Source organism: Excalfactoria chinensis, chromosome 5 (assembly GCF_039878825.1).
Source record: "Excalfactoria chinensis isolate bCotChi1 chromosome 5, bCotChi1.hap2, whole genome shotgun sequence".
NCBI classification, from domain to species: Eukaryota; Metazoa; Chordata; class Aves; order Galliformes; family Phasianidae; genus Excalfactoria; species Excalfactoria chinensis.
This window is the reverse complement of record NC_092829.1, coordinates 38,504,051-38,530,909: the sequence shown is the minus strand read 5'-3', so window position 1 is coordinate 38,530,909 and position 26,859 is coordinate 38,504,051. Positions and strand designations below refer to the sequence as shown.

The 26,859-nt window shown below is 44.3% G+C and overlaps 1 protein-coding gene across 5 annotated transcripts in view; it reads right to left on the bottom strand.

The window, feature by feature from the left end:
• Positions 1–26,859, bottom strand: part of LMO1 (LIM domain only 1) — a 47,481-nt gene that overhangs the window by 5,051 nt on the left and 15,571 nt on the right. For all 5 annotated transcript variants that reach the window (XM_072338252.1, XM_072338255.1, XM_072338254.1 and 2 more), the window contains one exon: positions 6,479–6,692. In XM_072338252.1, coding sequence (XP_072194353.1) covers positions 6,479–6,692 — 214 coding nt within the window. The remainder of the gene's footprint in view (positions 1–6,478; positions 6,693–26,859) is intronic.

Genomic DNA, 26,859 nt, shown 5'->3' with positions numbered 1-26,859 from the left:
CTTGCTTGTGACAAACCTGCCACCTCTGACCCCTTCTTACCCAGCACCAACTGGAGCTGAAACCCGAGGTGGGGAAAGCCTAGCGTTGCAGGAGGAGGGAGTGCATGGAACCCCTCCATCGTGAGCCCCATCTGTGGGTAAATTCCAAATAACCCCACACGAACAAACTGATCTGCAGCCTGTCCCCCAGGCACCTTCACAACAGATGTGATGCACTCTCACACACTCACACGCACAAAGTTCAAGAGCTTCAGAAAAAATCTGTCAGGAGATGCTCAGCATCTACTTACCAGCTTGGTGCCAATGGCTTAAAAGAAGCTGGAAATATAGAAAGGTTTCGCTCTGGAGCTGTTTTGCTGCTTCTAAAAGCACCATTTATATATATATATATATTTAAATCTCCCTTTTTGAAGTTAAAAGGCAACAATTTTAAAGCACAGATTTATTCCCCTTTATGTAACAAGAAGACCTAGCCAGCTTGTAAATAAGCACAGACTATGCAGATTTAAAATTTAACACAATTAAACTTTTACCCTGTGGTAGTAATTATGTTTAATGGCTCTTAGCCTGAACTTAACCACGTCTATTGTTGTCAGCCAGTCTAAAAGCAGGAGTTTGTCCAAGGACAATTTTCTGTAGTTTATAGGCACACTAAAAACCTCGCTACACACTGTTCTCATTGGCTGCTGATGTCAGTGTGCATAGTAAAAATTAAAGCTAATTGGCATACAGGAGCAGCAGTGAATGCAAATGAATTAATGGGAAATGAGGGGAGCACTCTTGGAAGCAGCATGCAACGACTGAAGGGTGCTTTTTTAGGTGAAGTCTTGTTTGCGCTCCAGAGTAGCCTCCTGCATGATAACCCAGACTTCACCAGCTCTGAGAATACAACTTGATTCCAAGCATACTAAAGTCATTGGCACCCTGCAGGTCTGGGAGGGGGGACAGGGGCTGGGGGAAACAGAATGGCAGAGTCCATACTGCAGGAAAACGGGAAAGAATGCCTCATAAAATGACTTTAAGTTTGGCACCTCTTTACAGACTTTTTTCCTTCTCAAGCCAAATCGTGCCACTAGGCTGAACTGGGAACTCGGTTATCTACTTCTGTCAGCTCTAGAAACAGCAATCTGTGCTACAAGGAGGGAGTCCCTGCTCCTTATCCTTCCTCTGGCCTGGTGGCTGCTATCTAGTAGCTGACCATCAAGAAAGAGGGAGAACATCTTCCCTTGGTACAGAGAGAAAATGTTGGAGCTGCTGACTTCAATAAAGGAAACAAAGAACAGGAATGAGTATAGACAAATGAAAATAATGAATGGTACACAATGGATGGGTTGGGACTTTCCTTTTTTTTTTTACATTTCTTTCTTAAGTAACACAAGTTCAAAGTTCAACTGCTGGGTTGAGACTGAAAATTCCCCCAAAACAATAGGCTTTGTCAACAAAAAAGCTAACAATTATGAACTGAAAAAAGGTCTAAACACTAATCTACAAAGAAGTACCTACCTTTTTTTTTACATGTAAGTATCATAGAATCATCAAGGCTGGAAAAGACCACTAAGATCATCTAATCTAACCACCAACCCAAACCCACCATGCCCACTATCCATGTCCCTCAGGGCCACAGCTCCACATTACTTGAACACCTCCAGGGACAGTGACTCCACCACCTCCCTGAGCACCCTATGCCACCACCTCACCACTCTTCTGGAGAAGAAATTTTTTCTAATATCCAGCCTGAACCTCCCCTGGTGCAACCTGACATCATTCCCTCTCATCCCATCACTGTTACTTAAGTACAAGGCAGACCCAAAACTCAGTGCTAGAAAAGGAGGATTTCCCACCTTACAATTTGAAACAGACCAACAAGTAGCCATTAGCAGCTCACAATTAATATTTTTTCTCTGAGGATACTGAAAATATGCTGAGCCACAGCCTGACTAGACCAGAGTACTGAACACGCCAGTAATTGCAGGGAAGTCTGAACATCACTTGACAAGATGAAAAAGACCAACCTTAAAAGCAAGCTTGGGGATCCCAAATTTCCTGTAATCAGAATTTGTGTAACACTCAGCAAAAGCCCTGACAAGGGGCACTTCAGCACAGTACATACACATAAGCTGGGACACCCTCCTCTCCAAGACATCGCTGCCAATGCCGCAGGGGATGTCATGTCAGAGGGGGCAGAGGAGGTGCCTTTTGATTCTAATGAAGCTGGTCAAGCTGTCCTCCTGTGATGCCTTCAGGTTTGGCCCTGAGGAACTTCCATCTTGCATGCCCAAGGGTTTGTCATTCATGGGCAGCGTAATGGGAGGACCTGAACCACTCAGTATCACAGCCCTCTGGCTGTGTGACCACACTAGCTCTGAGATCACTGGGCATAAACTTCAAGGTTGCTCAAGGGCATATGTTTCCAGCTGAAGAATGCATATGGATGTTCACTTATTTTTCCTCCTTTTGTCTCTTCCTCTGTATTCTCATAACAATATTAGCAGTGGGGCTGGGACTGCTAACAGGTAGAAGTTCTTGTCTTCCTCCCCTGTCCACCTTTCTTTGGCAGAACTGATGCCACTGACCCTAAAACCAATCTTGGCTGCTCCTACACTACTGAACACCTGGGGTACAGCATCCTCGTAGGGGAGTTTGAAATCAGCAGTCAGCAAACTGCAAGTTTCAAAGCCCAAGAGGCGTGTCAGCATTCCACAGCTGGGAAGTAATATTCCCCAAAAGCTTTTCACCTCACTGAGAGGTTGTGGAGGGGGAAGAAAAAAAAAGCAAGCAAGCAAACAAACCAAGCATTGCTTGTTTATCCTGAAAAGCATGGGCTGTGAGAAACTCCTGGACCAGCTACCATGGAAAAAAAAAAAAATAAAAATCTGTGCTTTAACATCACAAAGCAGAGCAATGCTTATAAGACACATTGTATTTGGAGCCTAATTAATCCTCCTTAATCTGTACAGACACCAAGCGCACAAGTGAGGGTGCCCTACGTAGCTTACAAGTCGCTCACTGTTGTGATGCAAGAGCAGCACTTCAGTTTAGCAACACTGTGGGCTCTGGGCAGACAGCACATGTTCACCACGCTGCACTGACACCTCCCACAGTAGAGCTGGGGAGCGTTTTATTGCACCAGGAGCAACACCTGAAGCTGCATGCAGCCCCTGATCTGCACATGATGCCATGTCCCCGAGCAGCCTCCTCGACAGCATTTGCTTATCAGAAATAATTAGAGGTAGGAACGCTGGAACCGTGATTATGAAACAAATGGTAAATCTATTTGCTCAGATGAAATGTATCGAAAGCTACATCTCGGCACAGCTGGAGACTGAGGAGATACCGCAAGGGTAACAACTCGAGATCCAATTTCATCTTTCATGATTAAAAAATGAGCAAGAAAGTGTTTTATGAAATGTGAAGGTTAACAAATGTTCCTTCGCAAGCAATGATGACAGTTTATCTTTTGAAACAAATGATCAGGCCATAGTCTGCCAGCGACTCCTGAAATACAGCAGATAGGCTTCCCCAAGAAGCGTTCCTGTATGTAAGTGCCTACACCTTGGTGCCCCTGTGCTGAAGAAAGGGGAATGCTGCCCAGCACTGGGGGGGGTCATGGCATAGGAAGGAGCTGGCTTACTGCAGGTGTGTAGGCCAAGCACAGGGTGTGGAAAGCACACTGTATGTAGAGCAAAGCTCATGATTCTGAACTGGATGCTTAGCTGGGGGGCAAACAGTCTATAAAGAGACAAAGAAACAGCAGTGTTCTCCTGACCATTACACAACAGCATTTCTTTTGGACTTCAGATTAGAAAGATGCAGATATTTACATTTATGGGCTCCAAATCAGTCCAACCTTTAATTTTTTCAAGCGATGGTCCATGTTCTAAGTAGCAGCATAATATGTGACACTGCTATTATTCACAGAGAGGTAGTCAGTTCCTTTGGCTGTCCTCCGAAGTACTCGCTTCTAGGTATGAGCACAGTGTGAGGTACAAAACCTTATTCTTAGCAGTAAGTTCTGCTAAAATTTGACGAGTAGAACAAATATCCTGAGTTGTTTAGCGAGGTGAAAAAGCTGTGGGTTGAGGCTCTGAGACTATTAAAGGGAAGGAATTAAATATGATGGAAGTGGGTAATTCTCCAAGAAGAAAAATTCAAATTACCAGGACTGACAGTAGAGAGGATGGTGACAGCAACTTTAGTTCCTTCTATTCATAGAACTAATAGCTAAAATTGAGAAAGAAAGAAATACAACATGCAGAAGACAACAGGAGATGTTTTAAGGTAAAAAACTGTTTTATACTTCCATAAAATATGGGAGTGTATGGCACTGACCCTTGTTGCTGAATGTGCTCCACAGCAGCAGGAGGACAGAACCTAGCGGTGCAGCAGAAACCTATAAGTGAGCATTGACTTGAGTTTGCTCATTAGCAAGAGCACAACCCATCACAGCTGCAAAGCTGTCCAAACACCTGAATGCAAGCCAATCACTGTGTTGCAGAACTGATGCTCCTCCTTCTGACCCAACTCTTGGTCAAATTTGCTAGGCTGTGACAATTACAACCCACCTCCCAGCAGCAACAGCTAAGGTAGAATACTTGTAGTGATCAAAAGTGCTCTAACAGACTGCATTAAGATAGGAGAAAAATACTTAAAGGATGTGGAATGCTTCTTGGGGTCTGCAATCCTGGCTTTATTCCTACCTTGAGCACAGAATTCTGGTGTGTCCCAAGAAGCCTTGCCACCCATGGCCCTGATAGAAGATCATGGATTACATTTTTCTTCTTCCAAGCAGCATTCTCAGGATAAGCCACGGAAAAAAAAAAGAGATGCCCCACAACTGCAGCGACAAAAAAGTTCTTCTAAGTTTAACAACATCAATAGTGCTCTATTTTGGCACTCTAATGCGTCTGATTTGATGATACACATTATTTTTGTTATGAAACTAGAGCAAACCAAAATCAATATGGGGCTCGTTAAACGGATGAGACACAAAGTAGCTTGTGGGTCTTGAAAAGCGAATGTAAATGGACTCACTGCCCAGCTGAAGAATTTCTAGTAGTATTCTGTGACTCCTGGAGCAACACTGAGTATCTTCCAGCTCAGATTTAAAAAAATACATTGTATATCAAGTGCACTTACAACAAAGTCTGGAGAAGAGATAAATAATGAAGAGGAGGATGACTGATGGAGAGACCAGGACTGCTTGGCAGGCTGGGTGCAAAGAAGGTATGTGTTTTAATAAGACCATCTATAAAGAAACACTCCAGAAACTAATGCAGCCTATACCTTGTGGAAGGAAAACTATTCCTAGAAGAAGCTCTTCTGAAAGACTTAGGGGGTCCCTGTGAACGCATTCCAACTGTGAGCAAAAGTCCTTATGTCAGAAGGATGTTTTTTGTATGTTGCCTCAAAGAAAGAGAAATGGCAGCTCCCAAATGGCAGCTATTAGATATCTGTCTTCTATTTGGCTCAGTTTCTTGTTTTAAAGAGAGAAACTTGCTTGTGAAAGTTTTGCTGAGAAAATATTCACAAAAGATTTTCAGGAATATATGGAAGACTTGATCATTAACTACCTAGGCACCCTCTGCACACTGAAGGTTAGCCAGCAATGCAGCTCCTGTTCTGAAACCAGCATGGTGGTTTATGTTGTGCTGACTGAGTTAGCTCAAGAAATATCAGTCCTTTAGGAAAAAAACACAACATATTAGCTGGAGACCAAGTACACTCCTCCAGATGAAAAACGAAGCAAAACTTGGGGGGTTTGCAGTGCGACCCTTGTACGAATGTTTGCATTAGGGCTGCTGCCATATTAAAATTCATTTATTAGAATTAGTTTGTAAAAATAACAAACCATACACACCAGGCAAAAAAAATGCTCTGTTGTTACACACTGCAGACACATACTGACAGGGTAGCTCCAACTCAGGAGTTGGTCCCTGCAGACCTCCTCAAGAACAAAAAAAATTCTGAAGTTGATCTGTAATTTTGGAGTGTTTGGCTCTGTTTACTTAGCAAAGAGACAAGAGTCCCACGGGAGGAGCCTTACTGAATACAAGCACCAGAAGTCTATCTAAAAGCAAGCAGTGGAAGCAAAAAGGAAAAGGTAAAAGCCTGGTCAGACCACGGAATCACAGCGTGTCAGTCAAGGCAGGAGCATAACATCATAGATAGTAAGGAAGAATTAAAGGTCCCCTCTTTACTTTCTCTGAAAGCACTTCTTGCTTTTGTTGGGGTGAAACAGTAGAGTTAAGTCATGTCCCTCTTCCTAACTTGACTTAAAAACAGGATGATACCTCCCTGACTATGCAATACATGAAGTGCAAACCAGAGGCCATGCACAGACAGGGAAGGACCTTCAGCCTTTCTGTGGCAGGGCCAATCGTGCACGCGTACACTTTTACATAGTAGGGGCTAGAAAGGCAAACAGCTGGCAGCGAACTGAGGCGCTTGGGAAGAGCCCACACTACGTTCCTCTATTTACCTCAGGTAATCTCTGCGGCAAAGGATGAGATTTGCTTTTGTGTAAAGGGTTGATCCAACCTCTCCAAGACGACAGTCGCAGCAGGCGCACTTCAGGCAGTCTTCGTGCCAGTACTTATCCAGGGCCTTCAGCAGGTACCGGTCCTTGATCTTCCGGTTGCAACCAGCACAGCCCTTCTGCTTCCCCTTGGGTTGTACGGATAACATCGGCACACCTGCAACACAACCAGACAGCGGGGTTACAAGGTGTTCAGACAGCTTGAACAGGTTTCCTGCACTTGGGGCAGTGCTGGGAGCAGCAGTGAAATCAGTGATCAGAGGAACTTCGTTTGCTGTTGCAGAGTAGGTAGGAACATGATGCCTGCAGGAGCATGGGTTTTTCCCCAAAGGCAGGGCTGACAAAAAGCAATGCACTTTTGATTATTATTATGTACCAACATTTTGCAGCAGAACCAACCCACAGCAATTCTAACGTTTGTTTTTCCTTCATTAGCAGTGCCCTTGCATCGTTAATTGCCCATGACAGATCAGAAGGGCCAAGCGCGTGCACCCCTGCCCTGAGCCATCTAACACCTTGCCTGGATGTAGCTGCAGGGAAAGGAGAGGTGTGGGTGCAAAGCTGGGGCACGCCACTGGTTCTCCTCCTTCGTAATCCCCACTGGAGACACAGGTTTAACCAACACAAAGCAGATGAGAGGGGTCGTGGTGGCTGGGTTGGCAGCATCACTGGTTGTATGCTCTTACCCGAAGTTCCTGTAGCAAGCTGGATGTCCCAGAAAGTAACAGCTTGATAATGGAAATATTAACAGTCCCTTGGCCCAAGCAGAACAAGCCAGTGCTACTGCAGTAAGTGACATTTGCTGCTTTCCTTAAAAGCCAGGGTGACCTGGTGGTGGTGGCTAATGCGCAGCCCATGTAAAACCCACTGCTCGTACAGTAATAATTGCTTTGTCAGAGCTGCGAGCAGACGACAATAGCACTTAAGACACCTCCACGCCAACGGCGAGGCATCGATCTGGTTGTTATCAAAGTGGTCCCAGCAGCACGGAGACGGGTCAAGTAACATTGGAGAACTCTCCAGACTTAAAGAGCCCTCCTGCTCGTCACTGCAGCACCGGCAAAGTCAACACCAGCAAATTTCTGATGTCAGTGGCGAATACGCAATAATGAAGTGAAAACTTAAACCTGTTTTTGAGCAGCACACGTGCAATCCAGGACAACACAAATGGGGATTTCAAAATGCTGGTTCTGGGTAACTGGAGCCCATTGAGCTCTCCTGCCTCTCCGCCATTTCGGTTCCCTGCTCCTCCAAGCACTCCATTGTCTTAGGAGAGGCTTCCGCCAAGAAGGGGAATGTACCACTTTGATTTTCTTCTAATAACTAGCAAAGGAACAGATATATATATTTTTAAACAGTACCTTAAGCAAGGAAAAAAGCAATGTATTTGGTCAGCGTTCAGCAGGGGGCTTTCTAATGAAAAAAGGTACCATTTCAGAGATCATATGATGTTCAAAGCTGCTATTCCCACTCAGATAATAACGAGCAAGGTCAGCCTCTGCTGGTCAGGTTCAGTGTTTTGAAATTACATCCTGGTCTGTGAGGTTCCCTGCGCCGGCCCAGCGCCGCGGAGCACACACACACCGGGCCGAGCGGCGGCTGCAATTAGCTGGTGAGCTGACACAGCAGGCAAGGCGTGAAACAAAATTTCAAAAACTGCCAAACTCCATCAGCACGGGCTCCTCGCACACCTGCCATGTCATTTCCAAGCAACAAGAGAGCAGCATCTCAGAAGCTTAACCCCTTTCGCAGTCGGAGGTGTGTGGAAAAAGGGCACGGCCAGCACTGAACCCCGGTTTCCTCCTCCCGCCTCCTTCCAGGAAACCCCGAACAGGCCGGGCTTTGCAGGCAGAAGCCACCACCTGCAGAGCTTCTCATCCTTTCTGGAAATTTCCCCACTGCAAAACCACAACGCTGCTTTGTTCCTCTGCACAGATTTTTTTCCACCAAGATCCCCCGATCAGTAAGGTAACACGGGGCCCTAACCAGGAGGAAGGGCTCACCCCAGCCACATGCACCCAGAAGGCAAAGAGCAGCAGTGCAGAGCTAGGAAAATGAACAGACGGGCACTCATCCACTGACATACACAACGATGGGGAATGCTGACTGGACACTACATTCCAAAAGGACCCTCCGGTTGCACTCCATGGTGCTCACCCTCCATCGCTATCTTTGCTTAAGAGCGGTGGATGAAGCCTTTCTATACTTGGCTGCCTATGCTCCCTTCTTTGCCCTTTACAACTTAATAGACTTGCTGCTGGTTAATACAAAACAAAACCTGTTCTGAGTGCTCAGAGCTCCAATGCACATTAAAAAATTATAGACGCCACCTCTGGACATACTGAAATTTATGGCTGTGTCTAAAGAGGCTGTTATTGCAGTCAGTAATCTAAACTTTACCTCTGTTCACAGGCGGGCAAACCAGCTGTAATCAGCCCGTATCTTCTCAGCTGGGGTCTTCCTGCAAAATTATTCTTCTGGCTTTGTAAGACAAGCATCCACTAAGCACACCTCCAAGTTTTACTAGCCTGTTTTACTGACATTTCTATTCAACATGGCAATCAGTTGCAACTCCTCTAAGGGCACTGCCCATAAAGCCTTGTTTCCAAGACAGCCCCTCAACCTTTCCTATAGATGGAGGGCCTTCTAAAATCAGTTATCTGCGATGGTCCTAAGGCATACATCTCTGCAGCGCGCTGATCTGCATGAGAGCAGAACACATGGAAGCTTACCACCTGATTTCTTGAATGCAACTGTAAAGGTTAATTGGTCTGGAAGAGCGATGTGGGACCGCTGGCTAATGATAGGTGCCTGGAGGCTTTGCAGCCTTGCTGTTCTTTCTGCAGGCAAGTGCAGAGCAGGTGACACCAGCAGGACTTCTCAGCCCACTTTGGCACTGAGGGGCTGCAGGAAGCACTGCCACCACTGCCTCTGTGGGATGGGATGGAGAGCAGCGAGCAGCGCCCAGGAGTTCAGCTGCAGGAAGACCTCCTCCAGCTCCCCCAGGAGCCGGCCGAGTCCTCCATTTGCCATTTATGACAGCTAATTAGTTATTCTATTCCAAATCTTTGCTTTAAATAAAAGAACTAATTATACACAAAGGTCAGTCCCCCACCTCCTGTGAAGCACACATAATTGGCTTATTTCCCCAACACCGTGTGTATGTTTCACACAATGCTTTCGGGCAGATGGCTTTAACTCTTTCCCTCAGCAAGTTTTCTCTCTTTTGTTCTGGTCTGGGTTTTTGTTTGTTTGCTTGTTGCTTAAAGTTTCCTTCTCATTAGCTACCTCTCCCATAAAAGCTTGCTCAAAAGCAAAGCAGAGAACTAACGAGCAATTTACAGAACTTACAGAAGTGATCCTTGCAGGGATGCGGCATGCCAGCACTAAGAGCAATTCTGTTTCCACGACTGGTGTTTTGGGAGCTGGGCACTCGAGCCTAGGTTTCAGAGTTCCACTTGAGAGAAAAATGTTTATTTCTAGCACAACGTCCTGTAAATGAGCTGACCTCCTTTTGCCTACTAACAACAGCAAAAAAAAAAACACCCCAGCATTTGGCTGCAAAAGATGAAAAAGTAACTGAAGAGTAGGAGTAATCTTATTAACTCCTGTCTCATCACAATAAATAAGCTGCAGTCTTGTGTCTTTTATCAGAGGATCTGGTATCATTTAAAAGCTTTAGAGCCCTGCATCACCCATTTAAGTAAATGCAGACAGCCGCTGCCAAAGAGATGCAGTGAATTTTCATTCCCTTAAAAAGAAGCTCCCTTTGTGTTCCCAGTGTCGTATTACTCACCTTCTAAGAATATTAGGCCCTGTGAAAGAAGGCAAACCATGCACTTCCCCTGAATCAAGCACGCTGTCCCGGGTGCCTTCACCAAAGGATGATGGCCAGCAAGGTGAAGCTCATCATGTCATCAGTACATCCAATTAAAATGTTACCTTTGGAACACCGAGTACCTGCAACTAACTGCTCACAAACTGCTCACAAACGAGCCTTCCACCATTCATCAAAATTACTCAATGAGTAACCACAATCTTTTTTCATTTCCAGTCTCACGGTGCAATATATAGTAGGTGATTTCTACAGTGGCTTTAGTAATTCATTTGTGGTATTCTTTCTTCTGTCTCATTATTGAATAAATTCTCCAAGCAAGGCAAAAAAACAAAACAAAACAAAACAAAAACACATAACAAAATACAAAAAACAGTTGGTGAGTGTGCTTAATAGGAGAAGCAATGTTTTGATCAGCAGTTTTGCTTAGATTATGCTATAATCCTCCTCTCAGTAGCATCACAATTTTGGGGCTCTCCAGTTCTGAATGAGCCTGGATAAAAAAGCACACTGTAGGATTTCATTTCCTCAAGGGCTTACCTCCTGCTCCAGCCTCACTATGGACAGACCCTGTTTTCACGTCCTTTGCTCTGTGATATCCCAAATAGCATCACTGGATTCACATCACTGGAATCTGTACCAAAGCAGATCCCTGATTCGGGTCACAAGGCTCAGGGTTAGGATCTAAATTTCTGTTTTCCTCCAGAGTTCTGAGACTTCCAGGGCTTGGTTTAAGTCTCTCCATTGCAGAGCTGCTCTCACCTGAGGACAACCTGTCGCTCTGAGGGAACACAAGGCAGCAGGATGAACGCAACTCCTGTTGCAGAAGTTTCTATAAATCATTCCTGTAAGCAACATTTTCCCTGTGCTCGCAAAATACACCTGTTTGAGGTTTAATTTTTCACAATTGGCATGTGCCCAAAGCTTATTCTTAGCACATGTCATGTTTCAGTAAAATCTATTTTTACTGTTTGAAGCCCTGAGAACAGTGAAAAAAAGGAACGTGAAGATTTCTTGTACCTTAAACCTCCACCATTTAGCACTCTACAATGTAGCAAAGGTCCTGATTTTTGGCAGCCAGCTCCCTCACTCAGTTGCTGTAGTAGAAAGAAGTCCGGCAGCAGAGAGTGTCCCCCCAAACCACTTGCCTAGGGGAAGAGTAACATCACAGATGAGAGTGTGTTCACTGGTGATGATGAGCCTGAACCTCTTCCCACACTCTTCACTACTCCACTGCTTTGAAGGTGACCACTAAGGAGACACCGAGGTCCCAGCATTCCCCTTCATGGAGTTTAGGTGTCAAAGCAAACCAGCAGATGATGAGTCTCTGAGCCAAATGATCACAAACGTAAGAAGCAAAAAAGTCAATTATTTCCATGCACACATGGAATACCCCACAATGCTGACCTTCCGGGTAAAAGACATTGTTTAACGCACTGCTATCGAGGTTCCAGTAGATATGCAAAGACGTGCAATGTAGCAGAGCTCAGGCTTAGCAGGGAGACATTAACATCACCCTGACAGATTCGGTACACTGTAGTTGTGAATATTTTAAGGAGAATAGAACTATATCATTGCACAATCATCATCATCTTTTCTTCTGCCTCTTTGCAGACATACACAATGTCAACCTAAGCTTTCGGCAACCTTAATAGAATTTCAGTGCCCACTGCCAAATGGCCATTTGATGTTCTGCTCTGTGTACACTGATGAAGCAATCTGTCACAGCCCTTAATGCAGGCAATGATGACTATCCAATCTAAAGCTTTCGCAGGCTTAGAGAAATTTCTCAAGACTTTTGGAGCCTGTAATCATTTGTGCAATACCACAAAAGAATTTGGAATCCTGGCGCTCTGTCTTTAATGAAATATGAATATACTCCTTTAAATGTTTCTAGAAGAAGCCCTACTCAGGCCAAAAAGCATATTTTACACAGTCAATCACTAGAAAGTTTTGCTGGCAACTCTGAACTAGCAAATGCTGTGGTGGTCGCAAGCCATTCTATGAGAACGTATTGGCCACCCACCCAAACTCACCACAGAGCCAAACAATGATGCTCATATGCCCCGCACAAGATTAGCACAGCTGCACCTTTACCTCTATAAATGCACCGGGACTAAACAGTTATTGGCATATTTTCTTCAGTTCCAGGAGATGAGGAAAGATAAGTAAGGAACACAGAGAGGGTCCCTGCACTTAATGCAGTCCAAGTTAGGGAGACAACTGCTGCCAACCTTCGGGTAACCATGAAATACACCTCCCTAATGACTCAGAAAGATGCGGTTATCCTGGAAACATGGGCTCCTCTCCCTTTCCTAGCGACAGCAAACCGACCCGTTTGCTATTAAAAGTTGAAAGGAGCAGGGCAGGAAGGAAAGCTATTTCCTTCTCTTGTTGAAAGGAAAAAACACAACACACAGCCTTTTCCAGCACCATTTGCATGCTGAGCTGTCAGACCATGCACTTTCCATTAAAGAGATAGCATCCCTTTTCATAAGTCCATTTGGGATCCATTTTAGTGTTATCTAAAAATCAAATCTACATGGTAATCCTTTTAATGTACTCTTGACTTTTAAAAACAGCTTTATGTTCCTTCAGGAAATGTTTTAAGCCATTACTCAGTAATTACTACTCACCCATGAAAACACTGATCTTTTACAATATATAATCAGTTTGCTGTCTTAAAAAATAAAGCAGACTGGAATTTTTTCTCATGATAGCAGTGGAGAAAAACCAAGTAGCAAAGAGCATCCTTCCTCCCCCAGTATTTCGAAGCAGTATGCTTTCCCTGCAGTTTAAGTCCAGAACGGGTGCCAAACACCATTCAGACCTGCACAGAGAGCACTGAATTTATCTGGATGACACCTGCAGCTGACACAGCAACGTCCAGCCAATCTTCAAGGGCCTGAATAGTCTTTGCACCAGGTCCTAAAGGTTGCACTCCATCCCCTCCAAACTCCCTGTATACTTACAGCAGGGCTCAAGAGGGATGGCACCCCAACCTGACCTTAACTTCCCTCTACAGCACAGCCAGAATGGGGACAAGGGCATGTTCTGCCCAGCCACGGGTCCATCTTTCCCTAACACCATGGAGACAGAGAATACAACAGAAGCAGAGGCTAAAGACCTACAGTGCTGCTGTTCTTCTCGTTACTGAGGTCTAGATTTAGCCTCACTGAGCTGCAGCTTGCTCCCAATAGCTTTTAATCTACCCCATTTCACTACTACAATTAAGACAGAGAAACTCTGCTAATTGCTTTCATTCACAGGGAGAGGTATGCAGATCCCAGTACAGTGCTGTTTGTTAAACATCTGTATAGCTGAAGTTGCCCATTCCCCATGCCTTAAACCAAATTTTGTTGTTCACAACCAACAAAGTCAGCCCTCACCATCCACAACTGCCATTAACATTACCCTTCTTTACAAGGAACTACACTGATAAGAATTAAAAGTGGTTCCTTGGCTTCAGCTGTTGTATACTTTGTGGTGATACACAGATGGGAGCTGAGCACTACTACCCCGAACAGTGGAAAAGACCCAAGTAAAGGGAAAAGATTGCACAACATCTTTCTTTTGTTTCTTTTTGTGAAATGCCCCAGGAAGGCTTGGAAAACCCTGCTGTAATTCACCATATATTCCAGAGTAAAGTGAGCTCTAAAGGGTTTGGGGCAAGTCAGTGTGACATTTAGTTTGCACTAAAGCATCTTAGAAGTCATATGAAATATAGCGTAACAGAGCATATTCTACCCTATTAAGCATTCAGGAGCCCGGCATCGCAGTATTCAGAATACGGATGAGAAGTTGGAATTGCACAAGACATTCCTCCTCTTATGGCTGACCGCTGAGTTGAATTCAAGCTGATCCTAAGGGAGTCATTTTCATTAACCTGAAGTAGCTCTCTAATCCTATTCCTTGAATTTCAGACCACCACCACTACAAGAATTTATGACCTGCTGCCTGCACCTTGCATAGCACTCACACTTTACTCTTTCCCTGCTCTCCTGGATCATTACCACCTCTCCGTGCAGCAACCGATTCTCTTAAAGTGGAAGTCTGCTCTTCAGTGCACTTACCTATGCTCCATTTAACTCTCACCAACATACACGAAGACCCTGATGGCTACACCTGGTTTAAAGCAGTGAAAAAAATCACACGGCCTAGCCCAGTGTGCAGAACCAAGGGCTTCCTGGAGGGTTCTTCCTGAAGCCCAAAGAGGACACGTGCCTACGATCTGCCTCAAGCCTCAGCTGAAGAGAACTCCCAAGCCATCGACTAAAATCCTAACCTGCTGGCCAAGAAGCTGTCTGAGCAGCCTGTCCTCCGCCCTGGCTTGGTGGGATTCTTGCTAGGTTGGCTTGGTTGTCCTCCACCTCACCATGAGATTCCTGACTGCTGAAATGAACTCCTTCACCGAACTAATGAAACAAGGAGTCTGAAGTGCTTTGCAATCCTTTTTAGAAAAGCCTGTACCTCCAGATGAGACTCAATTTCACAGCATCAGGGAACTGTGTGCCAATGCACTGTACTGGAACACCGGGGCTAGCAGGAGCAGCAGACAACAATGCTAACATCAGGGTTATTTTAGATTAGAGCACTTCCAAATCAATTTTGGATTTAAACTTTTAAATGCACTCTCCAGAAAGAATCTGCACTGACTGAGTATTTCCAAGACTAATTTTCTAAGCTTGAGTAAAGCTCATTGTTATCTAAGGAAAAAAACACCACTAACCCTTGCTACAAAGGCTGGGTCATAGCTCAAAAATTAAGAGAACCGTGCTGCAAAGGAATAAACTACCTAAGAAAATGTCCATAAAACTGCAGATAAAAACCCACCATTGATACCACTAGGAAGAGAAGTTTAACTGAGACCAGAAGTTATCATGATATTTGGGACCCAGGGCGCTTTTCCATGAATGGGTACTGCTGCAGGGGAAAGATGAAAGAAACAAACATCCACAGGTGGACAGCAGAACTTGGCCACAGCAGAAACCCTGTGGAATTAAGATGGAGCCACAGCACTCTGCAAAAAGAAAGTTGTTGTGATGAGAGAAGGGAGCGTGTAAGACAGATGGGAGAGCTGAGGTTAAAGTTCAGACCAAAAGCAATTAAGACGGGTGAGAGTGCCCTGCAACTTGACACGGGTTTGCTTTGTATTCAGAACTTTTCACTAGCATTAAGCATCTTAACTTGTGTATAGAGAGATTATAATTAAAACCTGACAAGCTTAAATTAGCCATTTATAAAAGGTTCACCAGAAAGCTTTTAAAGTAGACTAAACATATCTATTAAAATGGAAGAAAGAAGAAAAAAAAAAAACCAACAAAAAACAGAGGCATTTTCAGTTACAATAGTTTTCCTTTCCAGATATCTCAAAAGATTAGACAAATTTAAAGCCAAAGTACTGTGATTGTCCAAAGCCACTTAAAGGGGGGAGAGGGAGAACGTGTGGCAATTAGGAAAACATGAAAAAAATCCTTTATTTAAGGATTCATTCTTCGGATGAACACAAGCAGTCCAGAAACCTCAGAGATCCTAATTTCCCTTTAGGACCTTGAATGCTTCAAGGCACAATTCTCCAACGCCAAAGAAAGATGTTGGGCTGCCAAAAGGCTGGAGAGCAGCTGGAGATCTGCCTTTCCCCACTGCCCATGAGAGTGGAGGGTGCATCTTCACCCCACACTGGCTGTTTGGATTCATTTCAGGCATTTCAGTGCTACACAATTCTCCCATGAGTTCAAGAAACTGAAACTAAAGAAAATTTGCTCTTCATCGATTTGTGTGCTGGCATCAAACAACGCCAGGTAATGTATTCCCCCTCCAAAAGAAAGAAAGAAAAAAGCCACTATTATTTTGATATTTCAAGATGTTCACAGACTGTAAATATCTGGAAGCCAGGTTTGCGAGAATATCACAGAATTGCAGGGGTTGGAAGGGACCTCAAGAGATCATTGAGTCCAACCCCCTGCTAAAGCAGATACCCGACAACGGTTCACACAGGTAAGCATCCAGATGGGTCCTGAATATCTCCACAGAAGGAGACTCCAGCAGCTTTGTAGGAAACATGCTCCAGTGCTCCATCACCCTTACTACTGCAAGGAAGTTCTGCATGTTAGTAAGGAACTTCCTATGCTCAACTTGAACTTAGGCTATTACTCTTTATCCTACCACTACACACCGCTGAGAAGAGCCTGGCCTCATCCATTAGTCTCCCACAGTATAAGTAACTAAGGACAAATTAAGTGCAAACCCCACCGTATTAATTCCAAAACATACTAGATTCCTTCTTTTTATGCCTCTTTTTTTCATAAAGCAAATGCAGTCCTCAAGGAATGCAGTCCCACTGGGCATCCAGCAGGGAGGGAACTGGACAGCAATGGTTTTCCAGAGCACACTGCCAGCCCTGCCATGTGCAGCCTGCTCTCCGCACACCTTTCTGCAGAAACAGCTACAAACATTTGCTCATTGACCTAGAGAGCTTCTCAGCAGCCCTGCATTATTCCTAGCTCTGATCGCTCCCAAGACCATGTCATCCTCTCTGCAGCTCTTGTTTTTAAAGCTCTGGAGCAGATGCTTATAGATGCATAAGTACACAATAGGGATATTCACAGGCCACGGGGTGCTCTTGTCCAAACCTCTCATAGCAGTCAGTTGCCACTGCTGAAGACTCAGAAGTTATGTGATTGCAGCATTCTATTTTGGGGTGAGAAAGAGAAGCAAGCAGCAAATAGAAGAAGGGAAGACAGCACAAATGTTATATAAAATACAGTACAGGCAGGAGTACAGTAGTTCTTCAAAGGCAGAAGCTAGCGCCTGGCCCTGAGAAAAATAATCAAGCTGTAGCAACAATGATCGCTCTAAACCCATGTCGTTTATCTGCAGCCTACATTCATTGCTTCCACATACAAAATGTAATCCTTTTCTCAAATTTACTTCGACTCTACCACACTCCGCGTGGTGCCTCTTTTCAGAGGAGTACCTGCATTACCTAAGCCAGGGAAAGGAAAGCGACTTTAAAGCAAGCCATGATGAGGAAGGCAAGCAGAGCTTAAGATGAATAATCTGTTGTTTCTAGTGCTGCATGGTCCCTTTTTCTTTTTTTTCTTTCTGCATACCAATGGCATTTGAAGTAATAAGGTACATACAGATATCTTCATTCATTTTGCTTCATCTCTACATACTGTTATTGCAGTTACACTAATTCACAGAGAGCCAAAGCTCTGATAAGAAAAACCAACACCTGCCCCTGATCCAACGCCTCGTGGGAACATATGAAGGAGAATTTGCGAGACCCAAGATCCATCCTGAGTCTTTGAGCACTTACAACAGGAACCGGGTGAAAAAGAATAAACAACTGCATCCCATCCACCTGGCAGTCCAAGTACATGTATCCCATCTCCATTACCTGTAGCAGCAAATTTACAGCAACTGCCGAGTGTGGAATTGCCACCCTCCATTCAGAGAATTAACCAGCAGGAAGATTTCCCAGGGACTTCTCACTTTCTATGCAGGTTCAGCCTTATTTTCACTTCAGTCCCAAACCTGACACAGCTAAGTCTGACCCCCCCCAGCCTCAACAGGCAATGCAAGAGGAGCTGCATATCTGCACCAAAAGCCAATGTGGCCCAGGAAGCTGAAAGCATGTTTCTCGTTTCTTCTCCCTCTGTTGACAGCTACCTTGGATGCAGGCTATTTTCCCAATGGAATTCCTGGCACGAATTTCTTCATCAGTCTGCAGAAGACCAATAAGGATCCCCAAACCCAAGCTCCTGCTCTCATGAGCTCCATCACAAACTACTTCTAGAGGCTGGGCAATCTAAAACTTTGATCTTTTAAATATGCCTTCAGTGCTGTCACCATGCTTCTTTTGCCTAGTAACCTCTCCATATTGCAACCATAGACAGCTGAAGGGCTGATACACTGCCATCTCCCGAGAGCAGCAAAGCCAACAGACATCACACAGACAGTGCTGTTTAAATCAGGGAAAATACTTCCCCTGTATTAGTGCTCCAGGACGTCCTGTATCTCTGTAGTGTGGGCACCACTGCTGTATTTACAATTTGCCCATCCCTCTCTTTGAAGACAGCCCTCAGCAGTAACAACAGTTCATCGGCTACGAAGGTCAAGGGCTCCGCCAGCCCTCCTGAGATCTGAGCTACTGGTTCCACAGAGTCTGCCAGTATCAAACCTGACACTTGGATCAGTAGTTACTCCCCAGGCATATCTGGTTTCCCATTTCTTCAGTTTCTAGTGTCAAAATACACTTGCTGCACAGTATGCAAAGCTCCGCAGGCAACATCCTCTCCCTGTTCTCCAGTTGTGGGAGGAATGTCTATTTTTACAGGGGAAACGTGTACTTTATGCCAACATATTATCCTACTAGTCCACCCAGGCTCCTATTTGTGTTACAGAGCATAGAAAATGACAAACCTGCATCCCACAGTTAGTGTCACATTATCAGTGTATATAAATGTTTTGGAAGTTAGCATTTGAGGCAGATGCTCTGCATTAGAAATGCTACAGAACAATCAGATACGCAATTCATGGGTAAATTCAAGGCTACATATTTAAGCTTGCAGCAGCATTTGTGATGTTTTTATCCTTTCTTGCAAACCCAGAACAGTATGTTCTCAGTGGAGAAACTCAGCGGAGTTTCTGGACACAAAGAACAGCTCACCCTCTTCACCCCTCTGGAGGAAATGGGCACCAGCTCTGCTTCCACTGACTGCATTTATGGGCCTGTGTTGGTCCCTTCCCTTCTTATTCTCTTTGGTATGGGAGATTCCAATTTGGACTTCTGTCCTTTTCCATACAACTGCTGCTGGTTCTCTCTCAGTCCCATTGGACTTCTGCAGAGAACGTCCCCATTTGGACACAACGCACCTTATAAAGTACCAAGAGAAGAGAAATAAGCCCTGGCAATACAGAGCTCAGGCTGCAGGAACAGCGAGACGATATCAAATGCTGCTTTAAGTGCTGATATTTTTGTGCTTTGAAAGAAAAATGCCTTCAGGAATCGCAGCAGGAGTCACCTCTATATAAAGATTTTGCATATAAAGGGACATTTATTATTCTCAATTAATGGCATACTGATAGACACGTTTACATTTCTAAGTGTCAGATTCAGCAGAATACGATGTGACTGAAGGCCTCTTATTTCACTCTGAAAACGGTCATAAAAGGATCTAAAGAACACAACCACCCCCCACCACATTTTGTAGAAGACACAAGCCATCCTTTGATTTCCTACAGTTCTGAGGGCTGGTTAGTGCAGCAAGGCTCTCCTAACACCAATACGAACATCTGCAGACAGCAAAGTGGATAGCCACTGCAGTTCCTGCACAGAATGGGAGATGTCCCCAGCCTACTGCATGGGGCTGTCATAGATCTCGGCTGCATCCTCCCACGGATTATTAGGGAAACCTAATGTGGCAGAACAACATACAGGAGGTTTCTGGGAAAATGAATAGCGAGCAGCCTTTGGTTTTTCCACTTACTTGGACACTGTTTAGTTGCTCTTTTGTTTTTTAATTAAGAATATCCCATATAAAGCGAAACCTCCCCATCAAGTTGCACCACAGTTCACTGTTTTGAGGACTTCAAATAAAAACATCTAGCCATCTACTCAACTGTATAAATCAACATGCTGCAGGTATTCCTGTTTGGTTGCCTTACATTAGACCTGTTAATAAATAATTCAGTCTTCAAATGAGAGCAGCTAAATTTAAAAGGCACCCACAAAACCTACCGGTGTTTGCTGGAGCTTTCGATTTTTGGATTTGGTTTCGCAGAGAGGGTGGGAAAAGCAATTTACTATCATGGCAAAGGACGTGTGTTGTACGCTAATTCAGCAGCATCTTGGAGCATAAAAGCTGCTGCTTGGCCTCAGGCCCAGCACGGGGCTACAAATCCCCTCACACTCAGCCCGGCACCCAGCTCTGCACTCCCAGGACGAGCCCACTTCTAAAACACACAGCAAGGGCTGGGATGCTGGCAGCTCCCCAGCTGTGATTAAGGACAGCACTGCAGACCAGAAGGGCTCAGATTATCACTTCTGCTGCCAGTCTTCTGTGTGCAAATCTGCGCAACAGTGTCTTCACCAGTCCCAGGGGGACAGCGATACCAATCGTCTGATACAGATTCGGAGTGGTCCCCAGCACTCTGAAAGCACCAGGTCACTTTGTGAACAAGCTGCCGGGTTCAGAAGAATTAACATAACCAGCTAAATTTACCCTGGCCTAAAACCATCTGCCAAAGGCCAGGTAGATTTAAGAGATGAAACTTACCGCTAGCTCATTTTAGAACTTCCACAAAGTCCCCATGATGTGTTTGTTTCTCTGGAAACAGGAGTTTACATTTCCTTTTCGGCAAAGTCTTTGGAAGCAGCGAGCTATATATTCCCAGAGAAAAGGCAGTTTCCCCTCTTTTTAAGTGATGGAAAGTCAATTTGCATCATAATTACAACCGAGGCTCTATAACGTTACTTTTAGTTAAAACAGTAAACTACCATAATAAAAGTGTACCTGGGGAATATTTAGAGAAAGCACTAATGATTTCTTCCCTAGTGGTTAATAAATCCACTTCCAGATCAATTTGTTCATGATAGAAACTTGAGAGCATAAACAGTTACACAAGCACATTAGAGTGTGTCTTTCCCAGTATAAATGATTTATTACAATGATTAGCAGCACATAAACAATTTAAAATACAACTCTAATTAGCTTTTTGGAAGAAAAGGAGAAAAACCTTCCTGACTCCCTCTCCACATTATGTTTTACTTTTCTAAGTGTATACTTTTTAATTAAATCCAAATGTCACAATAAATTTCAAGTGTTTTATTACCACCCTGGCTAACTAAGCCATTCATGCAAACAGCCGTTATATTGAACCAGACGCGGGACTGAAAGCGGTTGAGGGGAAAGGAGAAGGGGGGAAAAAGGCAATTATTTCTCTATTTGACAAGAGATTTGTACAAACGTTTGAAGACGTGAAGATCTCCGGCAAACTTTCTCTGTTTTATCCAGAGAGCTTGGCCAACTAATTGCTCTTTAATACCGGTTTCCGTGTTTGAAAACGTCACGCCCCATTAAGCTTTCCCAGTTGAAAGCAGAAGGAGAAGGAAGAGGAGGAGAGGAAGGTATGAAAACCAGTCTAAAAGCTAGCCAAACAACCAGCCAAAGCTGATGCTGGGATGCTGAAGGCAGAGCTAGGGGTGGCCAATGAACACCAAAGTCTAATGGCCTTTAGCAAAGGAACAGCTCTGGGGAGCTCCAGGACCAGGTGTGGTGCTGGGCTGCTGGGTGGGGAGGAAACCCAACCCCAGAAGCTACCCAATCCCATAACATACCCAACCCAGAGCTGATCCCTAAGCCCCAGTGCCACCGCACAGCGCTTTGCTTCAACACTAACCCTAGCAGCACGGTCTAAACAGGACAAATTTAGCATCGTTCAGACAAAAGCCAGCCATTAAAGAAGGCAGCTGCAATTATTAAAATAGGTTAAAGAAAACGGGCACTATGCGGATGAAACTTTTGACCCCAGCTCGCAGCTCCCTCAAGAACACTTCGGCTTAATTCATCTAAATTAAAAACCAAACATCACGTTTTAAAACGGCACCAAAAGATCGCTTTAAAAAATGCGATTAAAAAAGCGGGTCAAGGGTTGGAAATTAGTAATTACTACTACAATTAACCAAAATCAGACAGAGACACATAAATGGTGCATATTACTGCGGTTCACGTCAGAGAGGCAAATGTGAGCAGAGCGCAGGAGGAAAAAGGCTGCAAGACACAGAACCACTCGTATCATTAACCTCTGCCACAGCAGAGGACCCGCTCTTGGAAGTTTACATCGTTTGTTTCCAATGAGAAGTATTGCTGCTGCTTACCTTGCTCAGCTACTAAAGCATGCTCTTCAACGGTTACCGAATTCTTTGGAAACCCATATTTTGGTATTTCTTCCTGTCTAAGATCTCAGTGCATCTTCATGCTATTGGCGGTACATCTGCCCCTCACCTCCTGTTTTAATAGTTCTGAAAAAGGATGAGAAAGGCCAACTTTTGAACATCCTGCTATTGAGAAGAGGTCATTTGCCAAAAATGCCACCTGCTAGGCTCCATATTGTTTGAGCGCAAAAGCCCTTTGAGTACTGCCAAGGACAGAACATAAAGGGTTTCTAAAACAGACTACTTAGCAGTGGACAGAGACAGGGATACTCTGTATGCAACTATCATCGTTCAGATGGATTCCCTTAGGTTTTTAGGGGCCGAAAGATAATTTAACAATTAACACTTTGTTCCCACTTCAATCTCAGAATGGCTCTTTGTGAGCTTCCTTGGTGAAACTTTGAAAGAGCACAGTGGGAAAGCACAGACTGACTACTGTTTTGAACTATAACCAAAATGAACTATTCTCTAGGTCCTCCCTTGAAGCTATCATCTACTTTAGGCTAGATGAGGAAAATCTAGGTTCAAATCTTATTCAGGTTTCAGTTTAATTTTGAGAGCTCAGAAGACTCCACAAATCATTTAAGTTAAAGTAATGAAAATAGGTGAACTTGAGAAGGTGGACAGGCACGAATGATCTCCTCCAAAATAGGGAAGAATCCATCTGTTCCCTTTTAAAGTGCATAAAAGTCTTTGCAGCAGTAATGAAAATTCAGGGATGTAAGTCATGGACATCATAGCAGTCTATTAGAGAGAGGAGTGGGGCTGTATTACAGAATACTGTGAGCAGCAGCGATTATATAAAAGGGATGCTGCAAAGGCAGCATAGCTAAGGGCAAGCCAAATGATTCAAGGACTCAGGAATCTCAGTTCTTCACAAATGGAGGAAGAAATGAAGATTTCTATCTTTGAAGAGGCAGGATGAATGCAGAGCCATGCAGACGCCTGAAAGAAGCTGTGAAGATGGAGGTATTAAGCAGGATGGGCTTCTCAGGGCAGGAGGCAAATGGCTTCATGGTTGATGACGGGGCTGCTGCCACAGCCAGCATAGGGGCAAAGGGAAGGAGGGCTCTGCCACAGCACCCAGTCTCCACTTCCCCTTCATCCCTCTTTCTTCCCACATGTTGAAGCAGACCTCCTGGCCACACACTTCCAAGCAGGAACGAGGCACAGCCTCCATATCCGCCACCTCACACAAAGCAGAAGTCTTTCTTCCAACCCATATGCTCCATTCTCCTCCTCTTCCCTTACTAGGTGACCACACCTCATCTCCTCCCGTACATACACAAGACTCAGTTTACTTCAACGTTTCCAAAAATACTTCTGCAGGTTTGTTTGTTGTTTTTTTTTAGCAATCTCCCTGCTAATATTTTTTAAACTTTGATTTCAACCAATCTTAGAATCAAGGAATCACTGAGGCTGGAAAGATCACTGAAATCATCCTGTCCAACAATCAACCCACACGTGGACCGCTCTAGATCACATCCCTCAGTGCCATGTCCACCCATTTCTTAAGCATTTCTAGGGATCTTCCAGTAGAGCAGACGTTTTACTTACTTCATACATTGTTCCCAAATTACATATCTGTGGTTCAGAGGAAAAACCATAATGCATACTACACAGAATAGTGAAGCCAGTGAGAAAGAAAATGAAGATGACATATATTAAATTGCACAAGCGATACAGGAAGCCCTAGCCAGATTAACATTCAACACAGTAGTAAAACATAGAATCTTACTCTCAAACTGGAAACAGCCAACACCCACGCTGATCTGCCCTTGGGTATGGTATTGAAACAAGAATCATAAGAACTTACATGTTATTTGCAATTCAGCACATAGCGTTCAGGCCTGAGATTTGAAGACCAGAATTGCACCCTCAGCACAGGTTACCAAAATGGTGCTATTCTGGGAAACTTACATGATTTTCATTGCCCATCTCAACTTTTTTTTATTTTTTCTCAGTTAGTTCAAAGTTCAAGAATTGGAATATAGTGATAATTTCTTCCTCTTCTGCTTGCATACACTACCTTACACAGCACGGCACCAAATTAACAGAAGTACAAATAGGATCATGTATGTTTAGTTTGTTATTATTTATTTCACCTAAGTGACATCTTAGTACTTTCTTCTAGGACACAGAAACCATCTTCAGTATTCACACTGTCAATCAGCACCCACAGGATGTGTAAGACCTTTCCTTCACTGGGTAGGCACCCCTGTTAAACTCAAAGGTAAACACCTACATGGAAGGAGCTCTCAGAGAGCTTAGAGGGAAACGCTGAGCAAACACAGCTCTGCTATGAACACTGCTCCTTTAATGACAAACTCACTGGGATGCTTAAGTTGCCTTGAGCACTTGGTTGTGATATGCAGGGGAAAGGAAGTTCAGAGTTAACTTCTCCCATGTCCTTGTACAACTTCAAATGCTAACATGCACTTAACCAGCTTGTTTTAAACATTTTGCCTTGATAAGCGAAGTTTAAAACTAGTGTAATACCATTCTAAGAGTATTAATTTAATTGAAACAAAACAAGACTTGTCACACTGTTCTCCGCTGGTACTGCCAACTAACTCACATGGCTGTCTTGCAGCTGAAACCAGCACAATAACGTTCATAACTGGCTTGCTCTTTGGATTGAATGGAAACTCAAGCCAAGCCAAAAAACATTTGTTTTCTTTGATAATGCACCACCAAGGAGTGCTCTTCAAAGAGTCACTGCTGTAAGTTTACAAGATAATAGAACACATGCTGAGAGAACCCGAGTTAAGCTCAGTTTTTTATCTGGGTCCGTGATGGGTGCAGAGGGGCAGAACAAGGCATTGCTTGAGACTTAGACATACAGAGCTTGCTCAGTGATCAAGAAGGAGCCAACTATCCCAAGCAGAAGGACAACCAGACACACAAAAGTAAACACTGAGCATGCACCCAGTGTAGCACAAGGGCTACTGCAACATGGCCACGGCTTCCCAGTTCAGTGCTCTGTTTCACGTGAGAAAACACAACAACAAATACTGTCAGAGCATTTGACACACGAGGCAATCAGAAATTTGTTTACCATACATAGAATGGACTCAGTTTTCTATGGTGAAACATACCATGGAGACCACAGGGCAGTGGTTCCTCCAGCCTGGGAGAGGAAACGGGAAGAAGAGATCAGGTTATCAGTCCCCACTGTTGCTTTTCAAGTCTTGCAGACAGAAAGCTCTGTGACTTCATGGCTGGACACCTACAAGGATACTGTAGGTTTTCTCCTTCCCTCTATCTTTGCCAGCATACAGTTGTTATTGCCTTTAGCCCACTCAGGATCCCACAGGGACACATTTTTCTTCTGATAGTGACCACTGGTAAATTGCAACTCTGGACATAATGCAGCCACCACGCCAGAGCGCTGCACAGTAACTGCCCACAGGGAGCACAGGAATTGCGCTGGGCACAGTTAGAGCTGAGCAGTGCATTACTATAGCAGGGCCCCTCTGGCTGCTCTAACTCAGAACTGTCAGCATTTCCAGCAGCTCTTTCTCCAGGAATTACTACAACAGTTCCAAAATAACAACAGACTAGAAAATAAAAAAATAAAGCAAAAAACACAGCGAGTCTTCAGGTCAGCCTAAGAAATCAGTCTACGGGTATGTCACCCCCATCCCAAGACAACACTAGGGCAAATCCCCACGAAACGTCCCCAGGGAAATCCAAGTCGTTTAATATAGATACACCAAACCTTTGAGACTGTCCACTTGTGGGCAACACTGATGCACCTTCAAAACCCCGACGTGGGTGCAGATGCTGTGACTGTATCAGCAGAAAGGCCTTTAACTTTCCAGGCACTACAGGAGGCAAGACATCAGGACTCATTTCATTGGACCTGTTTTGTTGTTGGTGGTTGTTTTTTCCTCCATTCAAAAGAGCACTCTGCTGCTGTTTCCACTATGAGCAATTCCATCTGATTAAGGTCAAGCCTACAGGGTGGAGTGTGCATGGGGGATGAGGAGCAGAAAAGATGCTATGAAACCTAGGAGCTGTGCTTGGTGAAGAACAGCTGTACCAGTCAGCATCCCGAGTAAGCCACCACGGGAATTATGTTTGTCTCCCACTTTCCCCTATGTATTTAATTCAGGGCCAAAGGGGTAGTATGCGTTCACCTTTGAGCTCCTGTGTCACAAGCAACTATATTCATTCAGCTTTCCTATTTAACTAAATGGAGTTCACACATGCTGCAGTATAAAGTTACCTCTGCCCATCTGAAAGCAGTCCAATCAATGCTACGCATAGAGAGAGGCATTTGAATCAGCCTTAAGTTAATTCTTAGTAGTCGAATCTGTGACAGCATGCTGACCCTTTCAAGTCAACTGGGAGCAGGCAATCTTTGCAGAAGATCCTCAGGCCTTTAATCAGATTCTCAGTGGGTTTTAAAGAGATACTGCAGCATCAGTTTGTAAACATCTCTCTAGTGAAAATAAAGATTACTTCTGACCCAGCCAATTACTCAGTCCCAGAAGATATATCCTACAGTTATAATTGAATGAACCATAGGGAAAGAAAATATAT